This window comes from Mastomys coucha, unplaced genomic scaffold, assembly GCF_008632895.1.
Source record: "Mastomys coucha isolate ucsf_1 unplaced genomic scaffold, UCSF_Mcou_1 pScaffold22, whole genome shotgun sequence".
Taxonomy (NCBI): Eukaryota; Metazoa; Chordata; class Mammalia; order Rodentia; family Muridae; genus Mastomys; species Mastomys coucha.
The window spans coordinates 46481573-46498835 of NW_022196905.1; the positions used below are offsets into that span (position 1 = coordinate 46481573).

At 38.1% G+C, this 17263-nt stretch overlaps 1 protein-coding gene across 1 annotated transcript in view; it reads left to right on the top strand.

The window, feature by feature from the left end:
- Anapc4 (anaphase promoting complex subunit 4) overlaps positions 1-17263 on the top strand; it is a 32991-nt gene that overhangs the window by 7728 nt on the left and 8000 nt on the right. Inside the window, exons 6-20 of the mRNA XM_031391069.1 lie at positions 445-489; positions 1056-1140; positions 1748-1852; positions 3635-3718; positions 4818-4904; positions 5968-6032; positions 6785-6827; positions 6948-7024; positions 8689-8789; positions 8872-8923; positions 13892-13947; positions 14153-14199; positions 14967-15023; positions 15306-15362; positions 16777-16870. Of these exons, the coding sequence (XP_031246929.1) occupies positions 445-489; positions 1056-1140; positions 1748-1852; positions 3635-3718; positions 4818-4904; positions 5968-6032; positions 6785-6827; positions 6948-7024; positions 8689-8789; positions 8872-8923; positions 13892-13947; positions 14153-14199; positions 14967-15023; positions 15306-15362; positions 16777-16870 (1055 nt within the window). The remainder of the gene's footprint in view (positions 1-444; positions 490-1055; positions 1141-1747; positions 1853-3634; positions 3719-4817; positions 4905-5967; positions 6033-6784; positions 6828-6947; positions 7025-8688; positions 8790-8871; positions 8924-13891; positions 13948-14152; positions 14200-14966; positions 15024-15305; positions 15363-16776; positions 16871-17263) is intronic.

A 17263-nucleotide genomic window follows, 5' to 3' on the forward strand; every position in this document is an offset into this window, starting at 1 on the left:
GATCCTAGGTGTGTCAGAGCACCTGGGAGTGGAGCTTCCTCTGGGTGTTGTGGGACTGGCTGCAGAGCATGAGCCCAAGGTCTCTAGAGATCCTGGGTGTGTCATAGCGCCTGGGAGTGGAGCTTCCTCTGGATGTTGTGGGACTGGCTGTGGAGCTTGCGCCCAAGGGCTGCTCTGGACGCCAGCCCAGGCAGACCGGAAGGAACTGGAGTCACTGGGCTGTGTGCCTGGTCCCGCTGGACCCAATTACTCCCAGTGTTGGGACAGATGTTGGTTCCTGCTCACCTCTGATCCTGGGTGTGTCAGAGTGCCTGGGAGTAGAGATTCCTCTGGGTGTTGTGGGACTGGCTGCGGAGCTTGCGCCCAAGGTCTGCTCTCCAAGGTGGTCTTTTATTATTTGAAAGTTAATACTTAAGAATGACCCAATTTATGTTTTTATTTTAGTGAAGAAAATTCTGAAGAAATTATTAAGCTCTTGGGAGATGTCAGGTAAATTCTACAGATATCGTATTTGATTTCTTGAAGTTAATATTTTGTATCTGAGGCAGTTTTCAAAACTGAATAGTTGATTCTTCATCATGATACTTCACTGTTGGCATTGAAATCTCTGAACAGTGTACAGATGGCAGGGTTGTCTGTGTGACCATTGATTTTTCTAAATTTTAGTAATATTATAGTGTATTTTAAGAGGATAGATATACTAGAGTTTCTAGATATAATTTAAAATTTCTAAATTATTAAAACCTATTTGATGTAGTTTTATCACTTCATGACAGAACTGATGGTATTATGTGTTAGCTAGTAAAAGGATCCTTTTGTTACTGATTGTACATAAATACAGTTCATGCCATATAATTTGTTGTAAACAGAATTTTTTTAGGCTCTTAGAGGTCTGTTATGCTTTTGGGGGAAAATAAAAAGCTGTAATAGGTCCTATTAGTAAGGGACTTGCTGCAGTATAGCTGTAAGCGTAGATTAACAGTCCTGCCTTGGTTTAAGAATGTAGCCCACTCTACTGCTGTTGGACCTCAGTTTGTTGCATTGTTCTCAATTAGGTTGAATATCCTTGTCCTTGGAGGAAGCTCTGGATTTATTGAGCTTTATGCTTATGGGATGTTCAAAATTGCCCGAGTAACAGGGGTAAGTTCTTTTTTAATTTTTTCTGTTTCTATTAGAAAATAGTAGCTGGTTAGTTACAGAACAAGATGAGAAAAGTTGAGTTTGTGTTGGTGGTGTTTTTCACAAGTTCATATTGCAATGTTCAGAGGTTAATTTTAGTAATATAGAAATTTAGTGTTACTGTGTTTGCAGCAGTCAGGAGCTATTGGTGGAACTAGTCAAGTTTTTTTCCTTTTACAGAATGATTGGCATGGGCCATTTGATTAAGATTCACTGGTTTTTAAGCCTGCTGTGGGCAAGAGTTGAAGTGGGTGATTGGCATGTGAAAGCAGTCCTAAGCTCAAGTCTTCCAGTGCTGTAACTCTGTCACTTATGAAGGGAGAGAATATCTTAGATTCTATGGAATATATATATGGTTCGTCAGTATTTGGTGTGGGTCCCTTCATGGGAGTAGGACAGACATTAGGGTATTGGTGTGTTCTTGGACCACTCCATGGGTAAGTCAGGAATCTGGGTTGTGCATTCTACTTTTTAAAGTTCTTTGTAAATTTTTGCTTCCATTGTTATAAGCAGATACAGCCCGTCCGTAATAGCAAATATATCTAACATGGTGATAACTGTTTTGCAGATTGCTGGTACTTGTATTGCTCTGTGTTTATCAAGTGATTTGAAGTCATTATCAGTGGTCACAGAGGTTTCCAGTGGTGGCGAATCAGAAGTTTCATATTTTCAGGTGAGTATTATAACTGATGTCAGGTGCATGATTTATAGAGCTTCCCCTTGATGCTAGCATGCTCTCTGCTATTGAGCTGTACCCTGCCCCTTATGGGTTTTAATTACTCATATCACTGAGTGTAATAAGTAAAACAAGAAAGTCTCTTTGGGATTTCTAAATCTTGTATATTGAATGTTATTATAGTGGATATTTCTTGCCCACTACAATTTAGTTTTCATAGTTAAGACTGTTTTGATAGGCTGGAGAGATGGCTCAGTGGTTAAGAGCATTGACTGCTCTTCCAAAGGTCCTGAGTTCAAATCCCAGCAACCACATGGTGGCTCACAACCATCTCATAACAAGATCTGTTGCCCTTTCTGGTGTGTCTGAAGATAGCTACAGTGTACTTATATATAATAATAAACAAATCTTAAAAAAAAAAAAAAGACTGTTTTGATAGTCTGTTATGGCCTTAGTAATTGGTTATTTGACCAGCTTAGCTTTATACCGAGGTTTGTTTTGTTTTGTTTTGTTTTTAGAACTTTGTCTCAGTAATGAGAGCTTATATTTACTGGTCAGTTAATGTGACAAGTACTTCAAACATAGAAATATAATGGATAGATAGTACTGTGCCTAATTTGTAGATAAGACTTTGGGCACAAGAGGAACTGTAGAGCTCATTTAGTGTCATCACAGAATTGGAAAGTCATGCTAGGTTTTCTGGTTCTTGTCTGTGTTCTCAGTACATTGCCACATGGATTAAATGATCACTCAGAATAGGGAAAAATCTTTTTTAAACTGTGGCTTGTGTTATAGACTAGGATACTGCCTGGGCTTTTATATTTATATTATAGCTTTGCTTTGTTAGGAAATCTTCCCAAGTATTTCTTCTGAGCTGTCCCAGTGTTTAACTTAAGTATGTCAGAAGGAGGGCCAAAAGAATGTGTGGTGTGGTATTTGCACAGTCTATTCAGAACATCAAAGAGCCCGAGACTATGGCCGTTTGCATTTGTTCTTTTTTGTAAGACTGAGAAACTGTTGATTAACAAGTTTGCATCTGAGCTCTAGTAAAGTGATTTTCTTTTTTTTGTGAGGTTTTTGATAAATTTGATTTTTGTTGCTGGGCAGTGGTGGTGCATGCCTTTAATCCCCACACTTGGGAGGCAGAGGCTGGTGGATTTCTGAGTTCAAGGCCAGCCTGGTCTATAGAGTGAGTTCCAGGACAACCGGGGCTACACAGAGAAACCCTGTCTCGGAAAAAAAAAAAATTCTTTTATTTTTTTATTTTAGTTGTAGTTTTGAGTTAGGTCTCATGAAATATAGGCTTGCCTCCAACTCATTGCACATAGCTGAAGATGACCTTGCATCCTTTTCCCTCTCCTCCTCCTCCTCCTCTTCCTCCTCCTTCTCCTGCCTGCATCTTCCAAATACTGTGATTATAGATTTGTACCAAGGCCAGATGAAATGTATAATGACAGTCTCGTTGAAATATGACTCATACTACTGATAGTCATGTGTTAATCCATCCCGTTTAAATGTTGCAATAATGGTGCTGTAGGTTATTGCATCTGTAGCTATAAGGAAGGGAGGGATGACTCAGAATTGTGCGCTAGTTGGAAATCCTGAGGTAATTGCCTACTGGTTTCCAAACTCTCGGGGCTGAGCTCTAAGGTTTTTGGCATGTATTTAGATAAAGACTCTTTAAGCTAAGGGCTTGTTTTTGAGCTGGATATCAATAATTTGTCTTCAAAAGAAGTAAATGCTCCTGTGAGTCATTTTATTTATTGTTTTGTTTTGTAGCTTGAAACCAATCTGCTGTATTCCTTCTTACCTGAAGTAACTCGGATGGCCAGGAAGTTTACTCACATTTCAGCTCTCTTACAGGTATACATCCATAACCTGCTCTGTGTTACAATCCCCTGTCCAGCCCTGTTAATTGCCTCAAAAAAAAAAAAATCCTGTAAATCTCCTAAACTATTCATAATGAGAATGTAACTTAAAATTTCTTTGTAGAAAAATTATTGCGCAAAAAGTATCTTCATGGGCTGGAAAGATGGCTCAGCGTTTAAGAGAACTGCTCTTCCAAAGGTCCTGAATTCAAATTCCCAGCAACCACATGGTGGCTCACAACCATTTATATTGAGATCCGATATACTCTTGTGGTGTGTCTGAAGATAGTGACCATGTACTCAAATATATAAAATGAATAAGTAAATCTTTAAAGAAAAGAGAATCTCTAAATAACAGCTTTTTTTCATAATAAATCCATCCTAAGTTAGTTCTTGGTTCTGTACTTGAACAGTTTGGGCTAGGCTGATCCAGAAGTTTCTGTTGATCTGTGCCTGGAGTAGCTCACCTTAAAGAAACTCGTCATGCAAGCAGATATGTGTTCCAAGGCTGGACTGGCTATGTCTCTGCTCCCATCCCTCATCCTCTCTCCAGCCCGCCCACCCTCCATGCTCATTCACATGTTGATGGCTACAGGATTGTCTACTGCGTGGGTCTAAGTGCAAAGACTTGGAGGCCTTGAGCTCAGCTTTGCTATTTTTGCTGTGCTCTGTTAGAACAAGGCACAGGCCAGGCTCTTTTTCCTGATTGAGCACCTACAAAGAAGTACTGATCTTTTGTTCACTTTACTACAGTCTTTATTTTGCTTGATGTTAAAGATTTTAGAGGGTTGTTTTTTCTTATAGATCCTTTCTGACAGTTGAGTACCTAAACAAAGCAGCATTGTGACAGTGTGTATAAAATATAAAAAAAGCACTTATTTTCCCAGATACAAGCTTGGGAATGTGTTATTGTAAATTTGTAAGAATCACTGGATAATTTAGTTTCTTAATTATTACCAAAGCTTAGTCATTTTTTTCTTTTTTCCTATAGCTTTATTGAGTTAGAAGATTAATTGAAAGTAAATTCTGCCAGAGAAGAATGCAATAGTGTGTTGCCTTGGTATTTTTAACTGTAATTTTCTTTTTGTTAATAGTATATAAATTTGTCACTGACTTGTATGTGTGAAGCATGGGAAGAAATTCTGATGCAGATGGACTCCCGTCTCACTAAGTTTGTACAGGTAATGTAGAACTTCCCTGTGGAGTATTGAGTGCATTCTGTCTGTACTTACCTTATGAGATATATGAGGGTCAGAACCTGGCATAATGGCTCACTCTGTAATCCCAACCATGAAAGAGACAAGACAGACAGTTTGCCACGAGTTCAAGGTGAGTGTGGGCTGCAGAGTAACACCCTGTCTCAAAGAAAAGGTGGCAGGCCAGAGAGATGCCTGAGTAGTTAAGAGCATTTGCTGCCTTTGTGGAGGCAAAACTTTGAATTGGTTGGCTCACATCCAACTATAATTACAGCTTTAGAGGGATTTGATGCCTTTAGCCTTTGTGGATACCTGTATACCTATATTCATGTGTGTGCACGTACACACTCACACACAGATACTTGAAAATAAAATGTTAAAAGAAAAAATTAGTTTGGTTTGCAAAATGCTAAGATCGTCATTTTAGATGGTTTAGTACAACTTTAGTTTTTGGGGGCGGGGTGCCAAAAGAATATATTAGTCAGTTTTCTGTTACAGTAACAGTAATTTATCAAGAAGGAATTTTTTTTAACTCTTAGTTTTAGATTCTGACAGTTGAGGGTTATGTAGCATTATTTGTTTTCTGTCTGTTGAGGAGAGTTCATGCCAGGTGGCATCTTGGCAAGAGTGGGTTTAATAGGGTCACACTGACACAGGAAGCCAGGCGGTGTGGTTGGGTATTCTCTTCCTAACAGTCACTCTTGGAAGAGCTAACCAGCATCCACAGAGGGTCTGCTTCATTTCTTCCCACTGACTCGCCTCCTTGCATCCTAGCTACTTCTTTAAGAGTCTGCCATGTCAGTGTCATCACACTAAGTACATGCCTTCAGCAGAGAGACCCTGGGGACAAACCACATCCAAACTGTGGCAGATTCTTTGTTTCCCCCATGGTACAGCTGGGTGGAGCTGTACTAAAATTATGTCCCTATAATTTTGAATAAATATGCTTATGTTTATTATAATATAAATATAATAATAAATGTGTTTATAAATATGAGTATATTACATTTATGAATATAAAATATGTATTTTTAAAAATTTTGTCTAGGAAAAAACTACAACCACATCAGTGCAGGATGAGTTCATGCACTTACTGTTGTGGGGGAAAGCCAGGTGAGTGCACATAGGTGATCTCAATTTGACTTTCTTTTCCTATCATTTCTTTTTCTTTTTTTTTTTTAGATTTATTTATTTATTATATGTAAGTATACAAGTATACTGTAGCTATCTTCAGACACTCCAGAAAGGGCGTCAGATCTTGTTATGAGATGGTTGTGAGCCACTATGTAGTTGCTGGGATTTGAACTCAGGACCTTTGGAAGAGCAGCCAGAGCTCTTAACCACTGAGCCATCTTTCCAGTCCCCCTATCTTTTCTTGACAGTAATTATTTCAAAGGTAGTTATTTCTTTTATAAAGATAAAATATAAAATTCCAGTTCAAGACCTCTTCCCCCAAAAAACAGCATGTGAGTTTTTGGGATTTTATATGAATTTTTTATATACAGGTGATCATTTTGTATGAATATATAAGTATGTATATGCATATGTATATTGGATGTATAAAAGTTCCAGAACTTTTATGTAGCCAAGATAATCTTTTTCTTCTGGCACCTTGGGTAAATAACTACCCAGAGTAATAATTAGTATTCCCTTCTTGATGTTTAGAAGTGTATAGTTCATTCATTTCTGGATTTTACTGTGACATTTCTGTCTCTTTATGGATAAACACAATCCTCATTTGACTGGTGCTATTTCTTCATGTTTATTTTGTTCCAAAATCCTGTTTGAACTTTGAAATTTAGGATTTAAGTGGCACATTCAGAGTTTGAATGGAGAGATTACTAATATCTTCTTTTTTGTTGTAGTGCTGAACTTCAGACTCTCCTGATGAACCAGTTAACAGTGAAGGTGCTGTTAAAATCTATATGTTTAAATGGCTGAGAACACATTTTTAATATAGTTTTCTTTTTGGGGAATGACATATAGTATCATAGTTACATGCTAAATGTATTTTCTTCTCTTAATTAGGGCTTAAAAAAGCTTGGCCAGTCTATAGAGTCATCATATTCCAGTATACAAAAACTGGTTATAAGTCACTTACAGAGGTATGGAAGTGATGTAGAATTTTTTTTTTTTTTTTTTGATACTGCATTCATACATACATGGCATTGGTCATATTTCTCTTCTTTCTCTCTGCTGTTTGACATTGTCTTTTCAAGTCTTTTCTAGCTATTTGCATTGGCATTTTAGGGAACTTGGCATGCCCAAGATTGAAGTCAGTACTGACTTTTTTTTTTTTTTTTGTGAAAATAGTTTTGTAACTCTGTTTAACCAGGCTGGATTTTTTGAGCATTTGGGCTGTTTTCTTATTTAACTATAAAATAAGCCACATAGCTTCTAATATTTTACATATTTTTTCATTTAATATCTTGGCAGTTTGTTCTTGTCATCTTCGTTTCACACAAGAGTTAGTTATGTGGCTGGCCCAGTGTTCTTCAGTATTAGGCCAAGGCTTGCTCCTGGGTTTTCCAGGTCTCTTGCTGTTTCTGTACGTAGCAGCTTGAGTGAAGCAGTTTGTAAGTGGCTGCTGATTGTTTGGTTTGTATTTTGACAACTCTTATGCTGGGTTTCTAGAAATACCCACAGTCCCCTGAGCTCCCTGAATACCTTCTGCTTCGGTTTATTCCATACTGCACTGTGTCTGTTTTCTTCACTTTCCCCACTGAATGTAATGTTACTTAAAAACTTGCAGTACCTTTGCTTTGTTCTTAAAAACAAAACCTTTTCAAGGCCTTTAGCACATCTGCTTCTGCTTTACCCGTGCTAGGTACCTTCTGGTTTCCCTAGCCTGATATTGTATCTTCCACTCAAGGCTTTTTTTTTCTCCCCCCACCCTTTTTTTTTTTTTTTTAAATAAATATCTTTGATTTGTTTGTTCATTTTAGTAATGATGCTGGGAATGGAATCTAGAGTCTTGGGCATGTTGGGTAAACAAACTACTATTGAGTTACATCCCCAGCTCCACCCAAGAACTTATATAACCTTCCTTTCTTCTTGGAACACTCTCATCTTTACTTGAGTTCTTCAGCTCTTTGCTCCTTCAGAGAAGCCTCTTCAGCAGTTCCTGAAGTAGATCAGAGTCTTCCATTTCACCTGTGCATTTCCCTCAAGGTCCTTAGGGTAGTTTAGGAAGATGCACTGTATGACTGGTTGTAACTAACTCCCTTATTACACTAAATGCCTCAAGGACCTTACCATTATTTTCCACTTTGTCCCCAGCATCAAGTGTCGGACATGAAGTCAGAGCTTAAAATTATTTGTGAAGACAGGCTAGTGTGATATGTCTTTATTCCCAGCACTCAGGACATAGAAGCAGGTGGATTTCTATGAGCTGGAGGCCAGCCTGGTTTGCATAGTTCTAGGCCAGTCAGGGCTACATAGTAAGAGCCTGTCCTATAAACAGAAGTGTCTATTGTTGAACACATGTCCGTATGGTAAAGGGCCACGATTAGGACTAGAGGTGCCACTCAGTACAAGCAGCGCACATAGTCTGATCATGATAGAGAGTCTAATCTGGTGGTCTTGTGTTTTCATCTCAGTTGTCATGATGGACAAATGGTTCTTCTAGTTCTTAGAAATAGTTTGGGTAAATAATTCTTATCTTTGGAAAGACTATTAAGATTTTTTTTTTATCTTTCTGAAATCAACAAGTGATTATTGACTTCTACCTTGGTGATAGTAATGGTATTTATCTCTGCTCTTTTGCTAGTGGCTCTGAGTCTTTACTATATCATTTGAGTGAACTTAAAGGAATGGCTTCGTGGAAACAAAAATATGAACCTCTAGGATTGGATGCTACAGGCATTGAAGGTATTAATTGAATTCCTCATAGACTACACTAGATACAGTTCACTTACTCAACAAGTGACCCTTTTTGTCTGTTTTTCTTTAGAGGCTATTACTGCTGTGGGTTCTTTCATCCTCAAAGCAAACGAACTTCTCCAGTAAGTAATGTGCTAACCAGGAGTGTGGATATGTGAATATTTACTTTTTACTTAAATAAGAACTTGATTCTCTTAAGAAAATTTTTAATCAGAATATGTCAATAGCACAGAGATCATTTAACAAAAACTTTTATTTTCTGGTCTCTCCATCTTTGTCATTGTTCTTACTCCCATGTCTCTTTCTGTTTACTTCCTTTACTTTATTTTCCTGAAAGCTTATTTTATTTCTTGAACCTACCAGTTTTATTTTGTTTTGTTTTGTTTGTTTGTTTATTGTTTTTTTCGAGACAGGGTTTCTCTGTGTAGCCTTTGCTGTCCTGGAACTCACTCTGTAAACCAGGCTGGCCTTGAACTCAGAAATCCACCTGCCTCTGCCTCCCAAGTGCTGGGATCAAAGGCGTGTACCACCACTGCCCAGCTATTTATTTTTTGTCTTGATTTTCCTGAACACTATTGGCCTCGTGTTATTTCATTATGTTGTGGTGTTGTGTTGTGTTCCCAGGCTGGCCTGAAGCTTTCATACTTCCAAATGCAGCAATCACAGTGTTCTGTCCCTGTCACCACCACCCTCCTGCCCCGGTAGACTCTCTTGTTTCCTTGCACACCCTTCCTAGCTTCTGTTTTGAATGGTGCTGCCCTGTCCGTCCTAGCATTCCTTTGCCCCACAGGTTGTCCCTTCACCCTGCACCTGCTTCTTCTGTGCTTTGTGCTTGCTTTCCTGTCCAGCTGTTTGCAAAGACACTGTCTGTCTTGCTTTCCTGCATTAGACCATGGCTTTCAGGATAGCATATCCTAAAGTAACTTGGAAAGTAGATGTTGAAGGTAAACTTCCCCAACTCTTTCTTACCCTCATATAAAATTGATGGGTTTGGTGGGACTTAGGATAGAAATAATTGCTCCTAGAACTTTCAAAGCATTGCTCCATTACATTTAAGAGTTTTGTTTTTTTTTTTATTGCTGGTAGACAGTTTGCTTTCTAATGGCTTTGAAGTGTATTTTTTTTTTAAAGATTTATTTATTTTATTGTATGTGAATACACTGTAGTTGTCTTCAGACACATCAGAAGAGAGCATCGGATCCCATTACAGATGGTTGTGAGCCACCATGTGGTTGCTGGGAATTGAACTCAGGACCTCTGGGAGAGCAGTCAGTGCTCTTAACTGCTGAGCCATCTCTCCAGCCGAAGTCTATTTTTTTTATTTCACTTCTTACAAACATTAGTCTTAGTCCTTGACATCTTGAAGTTTCACAGTAGCACTTCTAGATGTGGGTCGTTCTGTTTGTGATCTGATATTAAAAGAGCTATCAAAACTTTAATCTTAGAACTTGACAGACACCCTAAAATTGAGTGGTGATGCCAAATGCCTTTAATCCTAGAACTTGACAGGTAGAGTTTAAGGCCAGTCTGTTCTACAGATCAAATTCCAGGACATCCAGGGCTACACAAAGAAAACCTGTCTCAAAAACCCAAAAACAAACAACAGAAAGCCCTAGCTTTAATCCTGATAACTTATTCTAGTTATTTCTCTTTTTCCCTTATTAACTGAAGTTTTCTTCTAGAAATCTATATTTGGATAGATAGTGGACTTGATAGATTTTTCTTTTTTTTTTTTCCTCAGTTTTTCCTAAAGTTTTTCCTCATAATTTTTAACTTTGCAGTTTATTTTTTGGAAATATTTCTTGGCTTAATTGTTCAGTACTGGCACACATTCAGATGTCACATTGAACACTTTCACATGTTTTGGTTTTGCTTTTTTTTTTTTTTTTAAGATAGGGTCTTATGATATATATCCTGGATTGGCCTTGACCTTGAGATGTAACTGCCTCTGTCTCCCAAGTACTATGGTTATGAGTGTCCTTCACTCTCAATTCTTAGTCTGTGTTTTGAAGAACTAGAAACTGAGTATATAACATTGATCCAACTGATAAAAGTCTCTGCTCTTTTTTGATTATAGTGAAGCTTTGATTATAATGTGGTGAGACAGACAATAAACCAATGGGTAATTGAAGTAAATATGGGTCAGTAGTTATATGTAGAAATGAGAAATGCCAGGCAAAGAGTGTGAGGTGGGATAATGCAAAAGTCTCCTTTTATACATGGATTCCGTACATACATACCCAACCAACTGCAAGTCAAATATTTAGGAAAGGACATTGTATTTTATCATATAAGTACAGAGTTTTGCCATTATTCCCTGAATAATAAAGAAGGGCTGCTAGCTATTTCCACAGCAATTGTTTACACTATAATAGACCTTGTAACTTGTCTAGAGATGATCACTTATATGCAAACACTACACATCCTTGGGTGTGGGTATCCTGATGTTTTTATTGATTTTTCTGTTTGTATGATAAAACACCATGACCAAAGCCACTTAAGAAAGAAAGAGTTTAATTGGGCTTCTGGTTCCAGAGGGCTAAGTCTGTGATGGGGGAATGAAGGCAGGAATAGCTGAGAGCACACACATCTTGATCTGAAAGCAGGAAGCAGAAAGCATGTTAAGAATGGCAGGAGTCTTTTGAAACCTCAAAGCCTGACCCAGTGGCAAACCCCACCAAGGCCATACCATTTAATTCTTCCCAGATATACCACCAAGTGGGAACCAAGTATTCAAACGTGAACCTGTGGGAACCATTCTCACTGAAACACTCACAGCTGGTGTGGAAGAGGGCTCCTTTAACTAGTCCCTTCAGGATGAAGGACAAATGCAGTCAAGAGAGGCCTTACGGAAAAGATGAAGTTAGGGGTAGGTAGGAAGGGTGGGAGGGAGTCCTGTTGGCATTTGGAACATCTTTGATATGGTCAAATAACTTCAAGAGGCAGTGTAGTTGAAGAGGATCAAATTGAGAGGAACAAGGGAGGATGGGCTGTTTATGTAAAACCCAGAAGCACTGTAGAAGGCTTAGAGCTTTTCTTTGGGTGTAGTAGAGGCCTTTGGGCAATTGGGAGCCACAGTATAATACTTGTTTTTTTAAGGATCCTTTACTGTTAATGTTGAGAATAGATTGTAGTTAGGCAAGGGCAGACTCTACCAGATAAGGCTTTTTTTCTTTAATTTATCCATCTTTAATTATTTTACTACATTTCTTATATCCTACCTAGCACTTATTCTTTGAAAACACTTGAGAGTGTATTATGTGTATTTTGTGTCTTTCCCTTAGAAGACATTTGCATGTCTTTTCTAAGAATATGGTTCCTTTCCTTCATACCAGAGATGCAGGACTTAGGTTTGCAGCATTGCAAGAATGCCTCATGCACTGAGTGCAGTTGAGGATGGGATTCGTTAGTTGTCTTGTCTCTACGTTCTTACTCCTGCTTGTGGTTTCCCTGGGCTTTGCTGACCCCAACTCTGTGCCCTGTCTGCACTTGACCTTTGCTGCTGACCCCTGCTCTCACCAGTCCTTAGTGTTTTGAATTTGTTTTCATTTTTTCTTTTTGTGAGTTTATAGCCCTCTAGCCCTCCTACCCACTGTCCCTTTAATGTGAGATTAGAAGATAGAGGCTGCCAACACTGATGCTCACAAGGCAAATGGGACAAGAGATGCCATTGCTTTTCTTCCCATGAAGTATTATGTGTTTCACCACATTGGCTGAGATCACATATAAAATACTAAGTTATCTGTTGTTGACTCTCAGTACAAATTGAAGGCAGTTAAACTACTTGGTTTTTTTGTTTTTTTGTTTTTTTCAAGTAAGTAAATTGGAGCACTGTTTTACTGGCTTACAGATGGAGAAACCAAGGCAATGAGCATTTTGATGTTAGGTTGATTGCTTGGGGTGAATAGAAAAGGCATAAAGAAACTTCTTGTTTTCATTGTTGCTGCAAAAGTTTTTGTTACATCACTTGGTAACTTGTGAGAAATGTTTTCTTCTATCAGATGTCTTTATAGAGAAAAAAAGTAAGATATTAGTTTAATTCCTGTTGTCATAAAATCTGACTTTTTAAAAAGCAGATGAGGGAGAAAGACTTATGTCACAGTTCAATGTAACAGAGAAGTCAAGGCAACAGGAACTTAAAATAGCTACTTACATCACATTCAAATTCAGGAATAGAGAGAAATGAATGCACAAGTGCTTTCTATTCATCTTTCACTCCTTTAAGGTCCAGGACTCAAACCCAGAGAATGGTGCTGCCCATAGTGGGCTATGTCTTCCCACGTTACTTAACACAATCAAGGCAGTCCCCCACAGACAAGCCCACAGCCTGTTTGAGCCTGTAGAGACTCCCTCCTTAAACTCTTGCTAGTGCTTCTGTGTTGTGTCTAGTTGATGGTTAGCACTAACCATCACTGATGCTAATTTACTTTGCAGAGCTGATGTGCACCATAGTTCTGTGTGAGGGTTGGAAAGCCAGGCAGGAAAGGTCCCAGTGTCACTTGCTTGGGTAATTACCTCACAGATGTAAGCTTAAGGAGTTCAGAAGCAGTTTCTTTAAGGTGAAGATTTACAGTACTAAATTTGGAGGTACATGTATGCAATGCCCAGAGAAGTTCATTTTTTTAGAGATTTATTGTCAGAATCAAAAATAAGCTTAGCATGTCTATTGATGTTGGAGGTGGTGACATTATACAATTTTGTAATGAAGATTTCATTTTGGAGCTAATAATTTTTTTACTGGCCAATACTATTATTTTTTAACTGAGATAATGTTAAAAACTATTTTTCTGATTTACTTCTGATTACTGAAGAAAGACTGTTGTACAGCTTGTAGCAAGGCGTTTGACCCAGTTACAATCTAAGTTACCAGCCTCTTTCTTTCTTTGTTTTCTTAAGAACCACTTTGATTTTTAAAAAAATATTTTTAGGGATGTGTTTGATTTGTAAAATCAGCTTTTCCAGATGCTTAAATGTCATCTGGACAGGAAAAGATACGACAGTAAGGTGTTTTATTTGTCATGATAGTTGAGCAGTGACATATGAACTGCACATGATAATCTTTTTTCTCATTTATTTTTTTACCTTTTTAGAGTTATAGATAGTAGTATGAAAAACTTCAAGGCATTTTTTCGGTGGCTGTATGTAGGTAAGTTGAATGATAATATAAATCAGATTTAAAGTCTTTACCATTTAATTTTGGGGGGAGAAAAATGTTTTTCTTGGTGAAAAGAAACTCTTCAAAATGAGAGGTTTAGTCCAGTAAAGCACATTTAACCTTTGAAAAGTATCTGTAATAAAAATTATTTCTAGTGACCTTTACAGATAATGTTTTAAAACCTTTTTTTTTCCAGCAATGCTGAGAATGACAGAGGACCACGTGCTTCCTGAGCTGAACAAGGTAGTGATAGGAGCGTGGGCAGCATGCCCCTGCATGTCCACATCAGCACACTCTAGAGACAGTGAGCTCTGAGCAGGTGGAGGCTACTTTCTCTCACCTCTCCCTACAGAGCACTGTAAACAAGGATGCGTACACAACAGTTACATTCTGTTCGGTTTATATAATGTACATGTGCAGGAGGCTGTGCTTAGGTTATGTACCCTGCCATCTTACGTAAGGGATTCTGAAGTGCCTGGACTTTGTAGATGTGGAGTCTCAGATGGAGGCAGTGTCCGTGGATAACTGATGACACCTGCTGTTTCTCTCCTGTGCCAGGTGTTTCCGGTTGAGCTCAGCATTGCTGGTCTTACAGTACTGTTGTACAGTTACTAGCTGGTCTTTTTTGTTACTTTTTTAAAGAGGTTTTTGTGTTTTATATCTTTTAAATTCTGACACCACATTATTATGGCTACCTATAATATCTGTCTGTCATAAAGTTCTGTGACTTGTGATAAAGCATCCTTTTAGTCTGTACTTAAACTTCCTTAAGTCTTAAATGCTTGTTTATTTTCCTTCAAAGACTAGCACCTAAGTCAAAGCTAGGTAGACTGTAGTTTTTAGTTGTCAGGATTGTGATGAGTAGCTGTGGCTGGCTAGGGGCTTTAGGGTGAGACTAGAGCCTGCGAGCTTTACAAGCCCTCCCGTCAGAACTGTGTCTTCTATAGACAGGAGTCTGATTGGGAAGCTCTCTTGGTCTGATTTGTTTTCCTTGTCTCATTTGGTTGTAGATGACTCAGAAGGATATCACATTTGTTGCTGAATTCCTCACTGAACATTTCAATGAGGTAAGAGATTTGTATTCCTATAGTTCTGAAAATAATTTTGTTAACCCTCAGTAGTGGTAAAAGGTAATTACATTTAAATAATTTAGTTGAAGACCTTGGCAATTACTTTAAAAAAAAAAAAAACTGCTGAACTAATCAGTGGCTGTACTTACTTAGAAAACTCCATCTGCTTCTCTTTGTGTATGTCTCACATTGTTTGAGTAGCTGCAACAACAGCTTCCTTATTTTGTTTAAATTTAAGATTTAAGCTAACTTTACAACTAACCTGTATTTATCCTGCAGGCTCCAGACCTTTATAATCGGAAAGGAAAATACTTCAATGTTGAAAGAGTCGGTCAGGTATGGACATTAGGTTAAAGTTTTTGATTTTAAGAACTAACTTTTAAACTGAATATTAATTTGAAAGGGAGTTGGGGGTGCATAGGTAGGGCTAGAGAAAAGGGGCATAGGAGGGATCGGTGGGAGAAAAGGGAAAGGAGTGAAATGATATCATTACTTCAATTAAAAATTTTAAAAACTTAGTATTAATCTATATTATCCAAAGTTTATGAAAATTTAGGCAGGTCTGCCTTTTTAGTAAGATGACCAAAGATGCATGTTACTTAACTATTTGAGTCTTGAACCCTTTTATATTCTAAACAATTATTGAGAACCCCAAACACTTTAAGTCAAGTGTTAACTGTCACATGTGGATACTATTGTTAGTGTAAAAAAAAAAAAGTAGTTATTCATTCAGTAGTTAAAAATAATCCACTTGTCACTATGTTTTAATGGAAAATTTCAGTGACCTGGCATTCCTTTATATGCTAGCAAGTCTCTTTGCTGTCCAGCTAGTAGAACGAAGTTTAGGTCCACTGTTCCCCTCTGTGTTCAGTCTCTGCTTTGATATGCTGATTTGGTTAATACAGTTCAAGGATATCTGGACTCATACACGCTCTTTCCTAGAAGGGACAGCAGTGTGATGGTGACTTCTCAGAGGTTAGTTTTAGTGTAGACTCTGAGATTCTGTCAGTGAACTCTCCATTGCTTGAACCCTAAATCTGTCCATTTTTCTTACATGGAGGATAATCTTTTATCCATGTGTGGCTTTGTAAAATCTGATGTTTTTTTTATTTTGTTTTGGTTTTTTTTTGGCTAAGACTGGTTCTGTGAGATCATAGATCTATTTCCCAGGTGTTAATATCTTTTTGTAGGTCTGTCCAGAAAGTACTTTGTTAGTCACTAGCCTACTCAGAGAACTCTGTGAAACTGTCAAACATAGAAGGGTCAGGTGCAGTTTCTTGCCTTAAAGTTTGTTTATTGAGAAATCTCACAAAGCTTGAACCTGCCTGCAGTCCTCCTGCTGGGAATCATAACTCTGGGCCATCACACCTAGCTGGAAGTTTAAATGTTATATTGGCATGAAATATCTTGGGCTTAGAATGACAGGCTTATTGTATTTTCCAGAAAACATCTTCCTAATATCCAAGATGAATAATTACAGTTTTTTCTCCAGTTACTTTTTCAAGTAAAAATGCAATCTGTATCTTTAAAAGTGTCTTATCTTAGGTAAAACTAAAATACTTGCTTAAGTGCCTCTCCTTAGGGTAACTTTCCTATTTGGTATGCCTAACAAAGTGTCATGTGCCTTCTTCCCATTCTGTCACACAGAATGTTAAAGATCTTTGAGATTTAATAAAATAAATACTTTAAAAGCTCTTTAAAGATAAATAAAAACTATGTCATAATTGCAATGGTCCACTCTTACTTGTAGTATTTGAAAGATGAAGATGACGACCTTGTGTCACCCCCTAACACAGAAGGAAACCAGTGGTATGACTTCCTCCAAAACAGCACCCACCTGAAAGGTACTCGTGTACTTCCTCATGGTTAACTGGGACCAGATCCTTAGTCACCAGTTGACAGTTGAGCTGGAAACCTGCTGAGAATTGTGGCTCTTGTGTCCATTGTCTTTGATTGGAGAGACAGCAAAGTGACAAATGGGGTGTGATATTCTCATGATATGTCTAAAACACTGTGGAACACCAAGTGAGATGTTTTTCTGTTCATGACATCAGCTAGTCACAATTCCAACTGAGGTTTCTGATGACCACTTCAGTATGATACTAAAGGCCTCCACTGAGTGTCAGACGCTGAAGGAGTATCCCCAGACTGCCTCCGCCTCTGCCTGGCAAGCTACAGGAAGCTTCCATACCTTCCTTTTCTTCCACTTAGAAAAACTCAGGTTTCCTAACTTGCTT